This window comes from Prorops nasuta, unplaced genomic scaffold, assembly GCF_024137725.1.
Source record: "Prorops nasuta isolate Cenicafe-Biocafe unplaced genomic scaffold, Cenicafe_Pnas_1.2 PNAS00034, whole genome shotgun sequence".
NCBI lineage: Eukaryota > Metazoa > Arthropoda > Insecta > Hymenoptera > Bethylidae > Prorops > Prorops nasuta.
The window spans coordinates 1,224,563-1,241,754 of NW_027116831.1; the positions used below are offsets into that span (position 1 = coordinate 1,224,563).

Sequence of the window (17,192 nt, forward strand, 5' to 3'; positions counted from 1 at the left end):
TGTGAAATTAATACAAGAAGCACCTGCTCGAAATCTGCTTTAAATCTGTATAAATTCCATGTGCTCATAACCTGCTTCAAATCTACTTTAAATTTGCAATAAAGTTAATGTAGACACGACCTGTGCTCGAAATCTGCATTCAATCTGCAGTAAGTTACTACAAGCAGTAGTAAGTGGTAATATGCATATTTTCTGCTGTCAACGTTATAAGTGCAGTACTGTTTCAAATTTGCCATTAACTTGACGCCAAGCGCTGTGCGCATGCCTTACCAGCAATATTTGGGAAAAAGAGTGACGTACATGTATATGAATCTACCCACAGGTCTTGCAAGTTTCTATCATCAGTCTGCGGTCATTTTGCCGGTAAATTGTTATCTGGGGGTACTCCCAATAGCAACTTTGCATTATGGCTTTTTCTCTGGCAAACTAGCCCCATTTATATTTTCTTATCATAAATATAAACTGGGAAATAGAACAATTAATGCAAAGGAAGCCTCTGTTTATTAGGTATACTGCTTCTAGATTCCTAAATTTATTCACCGTATGCTTTATTGTTAAATATTGGAATCATGAATCCTTCTCATATTTACACATTACATGATTTTAATATAATTTTGATTAACTATTTGATTAATATTTTACAAATTTTATGCCCAAAATTACCTGCAAACTTCTCATTTGCAAGGATTTGCCTAGAAATTCACAACTTTTTCCATCTTTTTTATTACTGATACTCCCAATAGCAACCTTGCATTATAGCTCTTTCTCTGGCAAACTAGCCCCATTTATATTTTCTTATCATAAATATAAACTGGGAAATATAACAATTAATGCAATGGAAACCTCTGTTTTTTAGGTATAGTGCTTCCAGTTTCCTAAATTTATTCACCGTATGCTCTATTACTTGTAAAATATTGAAATCAAAAATTCTTTTCATATTTACACATTTATATGATTTTATTATAATTTGGATTAGCTATTTGATTTATATTTACAAATTTTATACCCATGTATTTCTCAGGTGTTCTGACAACCGTGAAACTTATTACACATTATTTATTAAGTCTAAGAGTATAGCGTATAATTTTCAATTACCTTAATAGTTGATCAATTATCTTTGACGTAGACCTTCCATTGCCAAGTTGTTACGAACACAATCAGACCAGTCAGCTCAATCCTCAGCAACGACAGAATAATCATATTCTTCACTGTAGTGTGGAAAAAAGAAACCCTACAAAGTACGACAATTAAAGTATAAGACATTCTATTCTATAGAATAGAATGTTATACTGATCTAATTGTTGACTCCCTCTGTCATAACATTTCAAATGTTTATTTGAAATGATGACAAAATTCTAGTCATTGCACAATAAATACACTTTACAGCACACAAAAACACATGTTTGGAGAATTCACACTATCATAACCACAAATGACTAATAACTTCACTAAATTATTTACACAACACGTTGGATTTATAATATAAATCTAATCAGTAGCACTAACAATAATTCCCACACACAAGACATTTTAATTTTTAACTTAAACTTATACCGGTTCTACACTATACCGGCTCTACGTTGAAATTCGCGACTATCTCCATGTCCGCTTGACAGTGAAGAAACAGCTGACGCGTGTCTATGAACCCACGTGCTCACACACACCCTCTTGTGTGCCAGTCAAGCTAGCGACGCTACTATCCGCACAGTGTTTTCACATGTTTATTTCTCCTCTCCTAAAGTTCAAAACATTTTAAAAAAAATATAATATCAGCTCCTTCATCTGCACATTCGATTCATCCTAGCCTGTCGTCAATTAAAGCTGTTGATGAATTTTGGTAAATTATAATATAGTGAAATGCATAGAATTTTCAAACTGTATGCCGACGACAAAAATCATGCTATCTCTTGCCAAACAAAACGACTGTAATTCTTATCCGATTGTGATAAAAATTGTACCAATATAATCTTTGGTTTATTCCAGAGTGATCTTCGTTCACAGATTTTCAATAAGTGTGATAGTTTTTTTACTATTTACGGTAGAAGTTACGAGTGCGCGACAACTCCGGTCACCGTTCGATTCGCTTTGTACGTTGCGCACTCGTGACTTCTAACGTAAATAGCGAAAAAACTATGACACTTATTGAAAATCCAAGAACGAAGATCACTCTGGAATAAACCAAAGATTATATTGGTACAATTTTTATCACAATCGGATAAGAATTACAGTCGTTTTGTTTGGCAAGAGATAGCATGATTTTTACCGTCGGCAAACAGTTCGAAACTTCTATGCATTTCACTGTATTATGATTTACCAAAATTCATCCACAAGTTCAATTGATAAATGGCTGAGATCTTTCGAAAGTGCAGGATAATGACTTGACGCCATATTTTTTTCAAAATTTTTGATCATTTAGGAGACTAGAGAATCAAGAATAAAGCCGCAATACGCATGGTAATGTTCGGAGCACGGCAGAATCACAAAAGTGTTTGTGTGTCCATGAGTCAAACACTAGCGTAAGCGTGTCTAAGCTGCTCTTATTTACAGCAACTTGACGCTTGCGGTGCGCTTTCGACTTCTTCTCTATTTATCAGATGGAAGATGAGACAAATAAATCATGAAAAAAATGTCAATGCATTGCTATTTCACGCTCTTTCCAATGATCCTGGATACTCGTGAATTGAAGCAGTGGATGAATTTTGGTAAGTGATAATATAATGAAATGTAGAGAAGTTTCAAACTGCACAGTCGACGATAAAAATCATGACATCTCTTGCCAAAAAAAAACCATGGTAAATCTTACACGATTGGGATAACAATAGTACGAATATAATCCTTGATTTACTTCTGAGTGATCTTCGTTCACGGATTTGCAATAAGTGTGATAGTTTTTTTACTATTTACATTAGAAGTGGCGAGTGCGCAACAACTCCGGTCACCAATTGACTCGTTTTGTTTGTTGCGCACTCGCGGCTTCTACTGCAAATAGCAAAAGAACTGTGACTCTTATTGAAAATCCGTGAACGAAGATCACTCAGAAATAAATCAAGGATTATATTTGTACTATTTTTATCCCAATCGTGTTAGATTTACCGTGGCTTTTTTTTGGCAAGAGATATCATGATTTTTACCGTCGACCGTGCAGTTTGAAACTTCTTTGCATTTCACTGTATTATCATTTACCAAAATTAATCCACTGCTTCAATTGACAAGCGGCTGGGATTATTCGAAAGTGCAGAAGAATGACTTGATGCTATATTTTTTTCAAAATTTTTTATCCCTTAGGAGAGAAGAAAATCAAGGATAAAGCCGCTATACGCAAGTGATGTTGGAAGCACGGGAGAGACATATAAGTGTGTGTGCGTCCATGAGCCCAACACTAGCGTCTCAGCTATGGCAATTCTACTCTTATTTACAGTAATGCCACGTTTGTAGTGCGCTTTTGAATTCCTCTCTGTTTATCAGATGAAGGATGAGACAAATAAATAATAAAAAAATTATCAATGCATTGCAATTTGATGCTCTTTCCAATAAGACCAGCCACTTGTCAATGGTAGGTCTGGATAAATTTTGATAAATCGAAAAAGAGTCGAATGCTAGGAAACATCGGACTGTACGGCCAATGGTGAAAATCACGCAAACTTTTGCCAAACAGAACGACTGTATTTCTTATCCGATTGTGATAAAAATTTTACGAATATAATCCTTTTTTTATTTCAGAATGATCTTCGTTCTTAGATATTTAATAAGTGACACAGTTTTTTAGCTATTTGCGGTAGAAGTCGGGAGTGCGCGGCAACTCCGGTCACCGTTTGACTCGCTTTGGTCGTTGCGCACTCATAACTTCTAACGTGAATAGCCAAACAATTATTACACTTATTAAAAATCCAAGAACGAAGATCACTCTGAAATGAATGCAGGATTATATTGGTACCATTTTTATTATAATCGGATAAGACTTACAGTCGTTCTGTTTGGCAAGAGATAGCATGATTTTCACCATTGGCCGTAGTGTTCGATGTTGCCTTGCATTGGACTCTTTTACGATTTATCAAAATTTTTCCATACCTTCCATCGTCAAGTGGCTTGTCTCATTGGATAAAGCATGAAATTGCAGTGGATTGATAATTTTTGCATAATTTACTAACCCATCCTCCATCTGATAAATAGAGAAGAAGTCGAAAGCGCACCGCAAGCGTGTCACGTTGCTGTAAATAAGAGTAGCTCAGACACGCTGACGCTAGTGTTTGGCTCACGGACACACATAGACTTGTGTGATTCTGCTGTGCTCCCAACATTACTATGCGTATATTGCGGCTTTATTCTTGATTTTCTGGTCCCCTAAATGATCAAAAATTTTGAAAAAAATATGGCGTCAAGTCACTATCCTGCAGTTCCGAATGATCCCAGCCGCTTGTCAATTGAACCTGTGGATGAATTTTGGTAAATCATAAGACAGTGAAATATATAGAATTTTCGAACTGTTTGCCGACGGTAAAAATCATGCTATTTCTTGCCAAACAGAACGACTGCAATTCTTATCCGATTGTGATAAAAATTGTACGAATGTAATCCTTGGTTTACTCCAGAGTGATCTTCGTTCACGGATTTGCAATAAGTGTGATAGTTTTTTTACTATTTACATTAGAAGTGGCGAGTGCGCGACAATTCCGGTGACCGTTCGACTTGTTTTGTTCGTTGCGCACTCGTGACTTCTAACGTAAATAGCGAAAAAATTATTACACTTATTGAAAATCCTTGAACGATGATCACTCTGAAATGAATGGAGGATTATATTCGTACCATTTTTATCAAAATCGGATGATAATTACCATCGTATTTTTTGGCATAAATTTGCGTGATTTTTACCGTCAGCCGTGCATTTCAATGATTTTTCATTATTAGAACTAATCCATAGTTTTGATAAAAATGCTAATTTTTATTGTGGCCAAGAAAACCAAATAAAAATTGCAGAATTATCATAGAAAATTATCTACTCTCCCCTTCTTTTCCCCTCAATCCTTTCAGCGCAGGCAATACATTGCCGGCCGCGGATTGGGGAGATAGGAGGAGAGTGAAAGGTGGGTTCGCTTCCCCTTAGATGCTGGAGTGGGGAGCCAAACTAAGTTACGATGTTCTCTCTGCTTTGCCGGCTTTGCGTAAAATTTAACAAATTCTTCAAATCTTGCTCCAAACGAAACGGCCTCATTTCTTGACCGATTTTCATGTTTATGGACTTTTTGAACTCGCAAGAAGATTATCTAGTGATTTTCGTTGGCCGATTTTTAAAAAAATGAAAAACTAAAAATTTGAAAAAAAAAGTGGAATTTGAAAAATCGGCCAACGAAGATCACTAGATAATTTTCTTACGTTTTCAAAAAGTCCACAATCGTGAAAATCGGTTAAGAAATGAGGGCGTTTCGTTTGGCGCAAATTTCGCTCTGTAATGTCGATATACGGATTCCCCTTAAGTCCAATATACTATTAAAATTGCATGTTCATTTTTATCTAAATTAATGACAACAAGAGATATTTATCTTAACTCAAAATGAAAGTTTTCCCTCCTTTGTTATAAAAAAATTCATATTATCAAGAAGCTCTTATAATTAATATCATATCCTATAATGACTATATATATATATATATATAATTATTTTTATAAAATTATTTGATTTTCAATGAATTTTCATTCATTTTCACAACGTAAGTAACTAATTACCAAAAATATTTATAATCAATGCTACAGGGCATTAAATAAAAAAAAAATGTACAATTGCTAATAAGCAAAATCTGACTAACATAAGGTATCACCCTTGGTTATTATGGTAATATTAATATAGCAATTACACTTTTATTTAGAAAAGTGACTATGTCCATTAATTTCATAACATTTAAGCTTAACATTACAAATTAATAAGTTAGATCCAAAGAAATTTATTTTATTCATCTGTATAGGTAACTCATGAGCAATAGTTTTTTCAACCATTGCAACGCTGTATTGATGGAATAGAGAATATAGACTTGTTAATAAGCAAAATTTGACTGAAATATGATTTCACTCTTGGTTACTAGGGTAATCCCACAATAGCAATTCAACTATTATATCCAAGAGTGAGGTTTTTGCAATAATATTACAAAATGATCAAAGTTAATTTTACAATTTAATACTTAAACATCCATAAAAGTTATGTTTAATCCTAATACGTAGCTACCTAATGGACAAAAATTGTTGCAACTATTATATTCTAACGCTGAATTGATGGAAAAGAGAATATAGACTTGTTAATAAGCAGTCTAGCTCAAACATTGTTTCGCTGCAATCCTACAATAGCAATTAAGCACTTTATGTTCAAATGTGATACTTCTCACTATAATTCCATTGATTAAGATTAATTTAAAAAAAAGGACACTTATTTTACAATGATATTTATGTTTCCTCCCACTGCGTAGCTGTCTCATGACCAATCATTGTGCTTCAACTTTTTCAACGCTGTACAGATATAATAGAAAATATAGAATATACAAAATGAAAATTTGAGTACAGTACGATTTCACTCTTGGTCATTAGGGTTATCCCACAATAGCGATTAAACTATTATGTACAAGTGTGAATATAGCTTCTTATTATTTTCAATAGGTAACTTTTTCTCACTTTCAAAGTCTTTCAATAATCAAATGTATTATTTATGATTTCTATTCTTCATTCAGTAAAATATTAAACATACTATTCTAAGATATGTTAAACATAATTCATTTATTAATGATAACGCACTGTTGTGTGGTCAGAACCAATTTTTTTAAATATCATAAAAGGTAATTTATTAGGTAAACTCACCAGCAAAGACGTACAAGAATCTCGTCACGAAAAGCAGCCCCGTTTAATTGTGTCGTATAATGAGTATATACAATGTATACTCCAGATTCCTTCTCAATATTCAAATAAGGTATAGGATTTATACAATAAACACTGTGGAAGAATTGGTTAATAAATAACGAATAATGAAAATCATTAGTTTATATAGGATTCATATTTCCTAATGAATATTTCCATTTTCGACTAAATTTTGTTTCAGCCATTCATTTTCGTAACATGCTCCAAAGTGCCTTACGCGAGGAAAAATTGCCACAATTATATGAATATTTTACATCGCGATAAAATCTATTACAACGATAAAACTGTTAAAATATAAATATCGTTACAGTGTAATCCACTTAAGATCTCTTTAATTGAAAATACACTCACCAAAATGATATATTTTTAAATTCTGCGACTCTCGCAATAGTTGCTTCTAGAATACCTCCAGTCAGGGGGGTGACACCGCCGTGTTAAGAAGTGGGGCCGTGATTGCAGCGCCACCTAGGAACTATGAGATTTTTTGGAGGAACTAACCGGGCTTTTCAGTCATATATAATTTCAAAATTAAAGTTTAAAGGAAAATACTAAAAATAAATAATTACAATTATATAAGGGTTAAACAGTTTTTTATTATATAAAATAATTTTACAAAATAGATATGAAACAAACATAACAAGTTTAATATACTATCAAGAGACACGGTAGTGTCTCGACGGCAAGTACATAAAAGTAGGTATAGACGTATCTATACCGCCGTCGAGGCACTACTGTATCTTATACAGCAAGTTTGGCCGTCTCAATTTTTAAATCGATTTTTCTCTATGAATGATACACTGTCATGATTTCAGTAAAGCTTTTCTTGAAATGGTTTGGAACAAGCTTTTATTTGAGCCCATGAACATTAAAATCGGTTCACGCAATCCAGAGATCTCATACTCTGTTAGCTATATATATATCAAAAATGAAGATTCTTCTTGTTCAATGACCGCCACTAATGGCCTGCAAGATTTTTTTGATGCGTTTAGGAACCATACTTCCCCATGGATTTTTCCCCGCCTGGACTGAGTGACTGGAAAGAGTATAGGATGTGTATGATAGGCTATCCTTGTTTAAATGCCTTAAAGAGAAAGAGAGAGCCTTATACCGCGTTCAACCTGGTTTCTCCAGGCCTTCGTTTCTTATTATCCTATCTCGGACGTCGCCATTGCTCTTCTCTCTCTAACTCATAGATTTCTATCTGCGTCTTTGTCTAAAATAATTCTACGCCACTGGGTGATTTTTTGGTGAGTCTATACCACTGGACCTATCTGTGAGTCTTGTGAGAGTGTGAAAAGTGCAGAAATGTCAGTTTGGCAGCGCGGATTTTTAATCAAACGAGTGTTAGTATAAATTGTTAAAGAGTTTTAATTTGTTGGAAAATGTTAACCAGTTATAGTGAAGTTATAAAATTTGTAATGACTTTTCTGGATTATCGAAAAAAACAGGTATACAAATTTTTTATACTTCTAAAAACTTACATTACGTATTAAGGATATATATTAAGTTAATTCTTGTCAAAATTAACTTAATATATAAATGTATGAAACAAATAGATTCATGAATTTAAATAAGAAATACATAATAAAAAATATTATTATAATTTTTTAAATAATATGCAGATCCTAGTGTATTTATTATCATGTATAGTTAATTGGTAAAATTACTGCTAATTATAATGTCTCTTTTTCCTAGGCGTAAAGGTTCTATGGAAGGTCCTACCAGGAGTAAAGTGCATACGTCATAATGATTTCAACCAGAGGAATTAAGCAACGCTAAGGAATGGAACACAGTTTCAGATCACGCAGCATGCTCTCCACATCTATAATAAGCCAACCTGTTTTCTTAGATAAGTAATATTACTGATAACCATATATAAAATGTATTCAAACATGATCCTTTGTGGTTTCCCTTATGTTTCGCAGGTCAAATGTTCTAATAAGGCTGATGAGCTGCATCCAATTGGTAAATAAAAATGAGGCCAGGCTGTGTGTCAATTCTGCTGCTTCAAATTTGGAATCTCCATGCAGAAGCCAAATGGAAATATTAAAAAAAGATTTGTTATTCAGGTATTATTTAACAATGATCTAAATGCATCAAAATGGCTATTACTGGTAGTCATTTTTCAAATTTGTTTATATCTAAACTAATTTTCTTTGCTGGTTTAGGTCCAGTAAATATTAATAGATTTGGCTGTCACTATTTGATCTCAATAACTGTCCTGCATTACAAATGGAGACTAGTAAAGCTGATGAACTGCAACCAAGTGGTGAATAAAAATGAGGCCAGGCTATGTGTAAATGCTGCTGCTTCGAATCTGGAATCTCCATGCAGAAGCCAAATGGAAATATTAAAAAAAGATTTGTTATTCAGGTATTATTTAACAATGATCTAAATGCATCAATATGGCTAATTTCATTTACAAATTTAAGAAAACTTATCCTCTTTATCTTACACTTTACAATTTGAAATAAATGATTGATATTCCCTGAATGGATAGTCTCTTTTAATTAATATTATTTGTAAAAACAATTTATTAATATACACTAATAAACAATGATTATTTATAATAAATAAAATTGAAATAATCTTTATACAAGGCATTTTATTTTATTAAAATTACATATAGTTAATACCTTATAAAATAGCAATAATTTCATTTATCAATTAATAATATTTCAATAAACTAATACATTTTACCATAATCTACAAAGCTTTACTTCCCGAACACAATAAATACATTCATTTACTATGATTATAATTATTTTGAGCATGGATGCAAATACATATGCAAAGTAGAATTACCCATAGGAAAGTAAAAATATAGATTTATCTGTGGGATTCATGACAATTGACGACGTTTAAACATAAAAAGGAGAAAAAGTAAGAAGCTAATTAAAATCGTCAGAAAAAGGTATATTGCTCTTGAATCCATTGGAATAAATCTTTTATAATTCACAATATAATATATAAACGTAATCTAAATAAAGAAAAGAAAAATATTTTGAAAGATTAATTCATTATCCTGTACCCTACTTTGATTTTCTTTCATCTCCATTTATCATCTAGGACAGTTATTCAAAGCAAATACTGATAGCCAAATCTATTAATATTTACTGGATATAAAACAGCAAAGAAAATAAGTTTAGATATAAACAAGATTGAGAAATGACTACCAGTAATAGCCATTTTGATGCATTTAGATCATTGTTAAATAATACCTGAATAACAAATCTTTTTTTAATATTTCCATTTGGCTTCTGCATGGAGATTCCAAATTTGAAGCAGCAGAATTGATACACAGCCTGGCCTCATTTTTATTTACCAATTGGATGTAGCTCATCAGCCTTATTAGAACATTTGACCTTCGAAACATAAGGGAAACCACAAAGGATCATGTTTGAATACATTTTATATATGGTTATCAGTAATATTACTTATCTAAGAAAACAGGTTGGCTTATTATAGATGTGGAGAGCATGCTGCGTGATCTGAAACTGTGTTCCATTCCTTAGCGTTGCTTAATTCCTCTGGTTGAAATCATTATGACGTATGCACTTTACTCCTGGTAGGAACTTCCATAGAACCTTTACGCCTAGGAAAAAGAGACATTATAATTAGCAGTAATTTTACCAATTAACTATACATGATAATAAATACACTAGGATCTGCATATTATTTAAAAAATTATAATAATATTTTTTATTATGTATTTCTTATTTAAATTCATGAATCTATTTGTTTCATACATTTTATATTAAGTTAATTTTGACAAGAATTAACTTAATATATATCCTTAATACGTAATGTAAGTTTTTAGAAGTATAAAAAATTTGTATACCTGTTTTTTTCGATAATCCAGAAAAGTCATTAAAAATTTTATAACTTCACTATAACTGGTTAACATTTTCCAACAAATTAAAACTCTTTAACAATTTATACTAACACTTGTTTGATTAAAAATCCGCGCTGCCAAACTGACATTTCTGCACTTTTCACACTCTCACAAGACTCACAGATAGGTCCAGTGGTATAGACTCACCAAAAAATCACCCAGTGGCGTAGAATTATTTTAGACAAAGACGCAGATAGAAATCTATGAGTTAGAGAGAGAAGAGCAATGGCGACGTCCGAGATAGGAAAATAAGAAACGAAGGCCTGGAGAAACCAGGTTGAACGCGGTATAAGGCTCTCTCTTTCTCTTTAAGGCATTTAAACAAGGATAGCCTATCATACACATCCTATACTCTTTCCAGTCACTCAGTCCAGGCGGGGAAAAATCCATGGGGAAGTATGGTTCCTAAACGCATCAAAAATATCTTGCAGGCCATTAGTGGCGGTCATTGTTCATCTTCTCCAGCCAGAATGTATGTCTCGGGCTGAAGTTAATCGCTAAAGAAAATGACGTAATTTTTACAAACGCGACGTCTAAATAATCGATATAATCGATAACTAATATGGCGACTACTGTTAGCTGTCAATTGAATGTCAATTGAATTGTAAGGTTTACCGGTATAACCTTAATATTTTTATAAAAATGAATTGGCTGTAATGATAGTGTAATAGTGTAATATAATCAAAACTACGGATAATTGAAGGGAGAAACATGAAGGAGCCAGCAAGATTATCAGATAAGTCACATTGTATTCAAAAAGATGTATAAAATTTAATGTTCGGTGGTACTTTGTGGGATTTTTTTTATTGCAGGTTATATAAAATATTCCTTATATGCATATTCCTTGTATGCAGCTCTGATTTGAAGTCCTACCAATGCCAAATGCTCTAACAATTCTTCGAAATATCCTGTTATTGAAGAATGTAGATTGAGGAAGATTGTAAATGAAACAGAGAAGGATGAGGTTGTTACGTTAACTGATAATCAAGACACATGTTAGTGTCTCAACAGCAATTAAGATAAACGTTTTTCAGTAAAGTAAGTGCATTGTAAAAAAAATTTGTTTTATTAAAACAAAGTTTTATATAAGGCACCATTTCATAGTTTGCAGTTTGATGCCAAACCAGTGCCAAATAATGTAACAATTCTTGGAAATACCCTGTTTTTGGAAAATGCAGATTAACGAAGATTGTAAATGATAGAAATAACGTAACAATTCTTGGAAATACCCTGTTATTGGTGAATGGAGATTAAGGAAGGTTGTAAATGAAACAGAGAAGGATGAGGTTGTTACGTTCACTCATAATCAAGACACATGGTATTGTCTCAACAGCAATTAACATAAACGTTTTTAAGTAAAGTAAGTGCATTGTAAAAAAAGTTTGTTTTATTAAAACAAAGTTATATATAAGGCACCATTTCATAGTTTGCAGTATGATGCCAAACCAGTGCCAAATAATGTATCAAATCTTGGAAATACCCTGTTATTGGAGGATGCAGAAACCCTTTTCCTCCCAAATAACACAATTTTTTTGTTAACTTTCAACGTTATATCTTTTGATGAAAAAATCACGTGACAAATTTATCACATATCATTTATTATAGATTTTTTCCTCCTCTTTCAAATGCCGTTGAGTAATTTTACCTAAATCGTAAGCCGGTTAAGCTATAAACCATTTTTCCGAAAAATGCATAAATTTTTCACGGTTTCTTCTTTCTAAATGTTTATTTTGAATAGGAAAAAATTGTCACACATCATTGTAAACACCATAAACAGTGTTATAGATGTTTACCCTTTCAAGCTTCGTTTTTTTTTGTAGTAATTCAAAATGGCGGACACAAAATGAAGTCCGAAAGGAAAAATTTTCTATTAAATTTTTGCGATTTTTTTACTCAAAAACTGTTAAGTTTGGCAAAAAATTCCTGAGAACAAAAATGTATTAGAATTAGCCAGAGAATAACCTCAAATTTTTTACACACTGTTTTCCAATATTTTTGAAATTTTTTATTTTTTGCCTCTTCAAAGAACTAAGAATTATTAAAAAAAAAAAATTCTGTAATATTGTTTGATATAAAACAAATTTATGTACATCAGCATTTTTTATCATGGATATAACGTTGTTTTATAAACGTGAAATTATTTTTTTTTACTTTTTATTATATTTAAAATTTTTATCATATTTTACTTATTTTTCTATTTTGTGATTGAAATAACAAAATTGTAAAAACAAAAATTAACTAATTTTTTTATGCAGCATGAGATTCATTCCAACATGTTTGACAAATGTATTGATTGCATTCATTGCAATAAAAGAAGCTGCGTTTACCACAATTGTATAAGCAGTTTTTATACTTGTTTTTTTTGTAATAATTGTGATTTTTTAGTTTAGAGTTTGATAAATAATTTTGTGTAATTTCCATTGCAAAATCTTTAACTGTCGATTTTTTAGTCTTTTCCGGACGCACAGCATTCGACAATATAATCGCATTAGCAATAGATGACTCAATCATTCTTAGAAATACTGAAAAAGTCCACTTCTTGCTTTTCATGGATGGTGAGGCCTTGCTACAGTACTGGTCGTGTATATCTACACCTCCCATGTATTTGTTATAGGTTGTAAATGCAAGAGGCATTTTGATTTCCACCTTTTTTTTTAATTCTTTTGAATATCTTTTGACACTACTTTCTGATCCTACTCCAGCAGCCGTAGAAAGCATCGATACTTCTTTTGAATCCATCAAAGTAATCAAATTCATGCCGCTAGTTCGATCATGTTTTACAGCGAAAGTTCCGCGTGGAGCTTTTTTATCCAAATCGTTTTTTTCTTTTACCCTATCTTTTCTCACAACTCCCGTAGCTCTCAAACCTAGTGATTGCAAATGCACAAACAGATCAGGGCTAGTAAAAAAATTGTCGCAGTATAAATGGTACATTTTCAGTTTCTGTCTTACGGTAGTTATAAAAAGTTTTTCTAAAACACCGAGAACCACTCTACTTCCCAAAGCGCACTTTTTTAACTTCCCAACGATAGTTGCATTTTTCCCACCGTAAATATCGCAATCGAATAAAAACCCATCAGCTCCGCATAAGGCCCACATCTTGATACCAAACCTAACTGGCTTATTTCGAATAAATTGTTTTATTGCTAATCTTCCAAAAAATTTCACCATCATCTCATCAACAGCAATGGCGGTTTGGAAAAAACCAAAATGTTTCAAATTCTTTCTAAAAATTTGAAAGATGGTACGTACTCGCCAGACACAGTCATCTTGATTTTGCTCAGATTTTTTGGAATATGCAATTTTCCCTTTGATTTCTTGAAATCTATTCCGAGACATGGCTGATTTTACTACAGAGCACTCCAATAATGGATTGGTAGACCAATAATCACTGATCTCTGGTCTTTTATTAAAAATTGTTAGAATAATTATACCCAGAAAAGTATCGAATTCACTCATTGATAAATGCAAGTCGTTTTCGGCAGATGATTCAATAATATGAGTTTTCATCTCCTTAGAAAAAAATATTTCGAATAATTGAGTTGACGAACTTGCAAGGATGTGATTTCTTTGTTTATCAGTCAATAAATACTCATTTTTAAGTACTTCATCATACATTTTTTCTCCCGATGTCCACTTATACTTATGTTTTTCTTCTAAATACTTTTGATCAATAGAATAATTATTGACAATCTGCTTGTAAGATAGTACATTTTCTATTTCATTTGATATTTCTTTGTGAGATAAATCGTCATCGCTGAACCACTCAGAATCCACATCAGAATCATTAGCACAAGGCATTACGGAAACGTCTATACGATTATCATATTCCAATAGTTGACACGAATCTTCGTGCAAAACATTTGTAATGTTCAGATGCGAGAATTTTGTTGATTCATTCGTTCGTCGTTTTCGTTTCGGCATTGTAAAGAAAAATTAAAGTAAGGTGTATTTATGTACGAGAATTATGACTGACAACTATGTCTTCTATGTAAAGCTATACTGACCAAAAATTAAAATTAGGATTAGTGCAAATAATAACTGACGATTGCAAATAAAAAAATGTAATTTATTATTTTAGAATTTCCAAAAAAGCTGCACAACAGATTATAATATGATTCAGATAACTACAAAAGTGTTGTACTATTATAATTACATTTAGTACATAAATTTTCCTATAAGTATGTATCAAGAGCACAAATATTATAACGAAAAAGTTCAATATCCAAACTTGTGCATATACCTATACAGCCGAATCCGATAGTATTTTTAAAATTGAAAATCCACCGACTGAAAAAACTTAGTAAGATAAAAATTACAAAACGTTTTCGACATTGAACATTTAACGATTCCTTATAAACTATAGAATTTGGAAAAAAAATTGTAACGGCAAAAATATATTAAAATTAATCGAAGAATATTCTGAAATTTTTTCAGAATTTTTAAAATAATTCTTAGTTCTTTGAAGAGGCAAAAAATAAAAAATTTCAAAAATATTGGAAAACAGTGTGTAAAAAATTTGAGGTTATTCTCTGGCTAATTCTAATACATTTTTGTTCTCAGGAATTTTTTGCCAAACTTAACAGTTTTTGAGTAAAAAAATCGCAAAAATTTAATAGAAAATTTTTCCTTTCGGACTTCATTTTGTGTCCGCCATTTTGAATTACTACAAAAAAAAACGAAGCTTGAAAGGGTAAACATCTATAACACTGTTTATGGTGTTTACAATGATGTGTGACAATTTTTTCCTATTCAAAATAAACATTTAGAAAGAAGAAACCGTGAAAAATTTATGCATTTTTCGGAAAAATGGTTTATAGCTTATCCGGCTTACGATTTAGGTAAAATTACTCAACGGCATTTGAAAGAGCAGGAAAAAATCTATAATAAATGATATGTGATAAATTTTTCACGTGATTTTTTCATCAAAAGATATAACGTTGAAAGTTAATAAAAAAATTGTGTTATTTGGGAGGAAAAGGGTTAAGGAAGATTTTAAATAAAACAAATAATGTAACAATTCTTGGAAATACTCTGTTATTGGAGAGTGCAGATAAAGGAAGATTGTAAATGAAACAAATATCATATATGCGTACAAATATTTCAGACCAAATTATAGTAATGCTTGTTTGAAAAATATGAAGCATTCCGATGAACCTTCATTTACGTAGAGTACCAGTTGACTAGTATTTGGATTTAAGCTAATTATACAATAATAGATGTTTACAAAAGACGCAAAGACACCTAAATATTACAGATCTTTAGTCTCAAAGAAGTTAAGTCGCCAAGCACTAAAGAAAATGGAGATGGAGCAACATCAAATACTGGTTAGTGACTGAAATGCTTCATGTTTCTTCAAAAATTTATTTTCTTTGAAGATTGAGATTGTTAAATGATGAATTTGATTTTAGGTTTACTCGTAGTGTCATCAATTATTATTTTACAGTCACTGTGCAAGTGTATTATAGCAAATAGTAATACTTGTGTTTTGACTTAAATACATTTGATACAATTGAATTAAAAATCCAAGGAGGAAGGTTCGCATACATACTGGCTATTGGATTTGAATCAACATTTGTACTTTTCACTCCTGCATTCTGGTACTTGAAACAGGCAAAGATGAAAGCATTGAAAGATTGGCAAAGTAAGAATAAGCCAATATTCAGAAAAACGTCATCCATTGCACAGCCATAATTTAAGGATAAGACTCATTGGATGAAATTATGTAAAATTGAGTTAATAACTGCTGATTGTTTTCCTCTGTTACCTATACTAGTATTCTGCGCCAAAGGTAGTATACTGGTCATTGGTATGGATGAAAAAATGAACGTTTATTCTCAATTGAAGCAAAGTGCAAAAATTAATGGTTTCCACTCCATTTTGTAGCACCAGAAATCCGACCAGTTTCAAAAGTGCGTAGAAATTTGCGAAATGAACATCTGAGGACTCTGGCACAGGAAATGTTATAAGGACGACTCGCCAATGTATCTCCCATGCCACCTTTGTCAAGAGTTAGCAGCATAAATCTAACAATGATTGGTGTTAAAAAGAAACGTGGTATACAAAACGACATAGTCAGCTTTGATTATATGCTTAATTGTAGCTTATTCAAAGCTTTGCGAATTGCTTGTCCAGCCTTGCCCCAGTATCATCTCAAGCAGTTGATGAAACTAGTGAAGTCTGGCAAGGTCAGATGGTGGTAGAAAGTCAAATGTCGGTAAGCAAATAAGATGCTTCATGTACCTTCAAATATTTTTTTTCTTTGAGGAATTATAATTCTTAAATGATGAATTTGATTTCAGGCTTACTCATAGTGTTATCATTTAGTATTTTACAGTCACTGTGCAAGTATATTATAGCAAACAGTAATACTTGTGCTTTGACTTAAATACTTATGGTACAATT

At 32.0% G+C, this 17,192-nt stretch overlaps 1 protein-coding gene across 1 annotated transcript; it reads right to left on the minus strand.

Annotated features, from left to right (window-relative positions):
- Positions 1-13,034: 13,034 nt before the first annotated feature.
- On the minus strand, positions 13,035-14,711 carry LOC136783636 (piggyBac transposable element-derived protein 3-like). The gene has a single exon (XM_066743885.1). The coding sequence runs from the start codon at positions 14,709-14,711 to the stop codon at positions 13,035-13,037; it is 1,677 nt and encodes a 558-aa protein (XP_066599982.1).
- Positions 14,712-17,192: the final 2,481 nt, after the last annotated feature.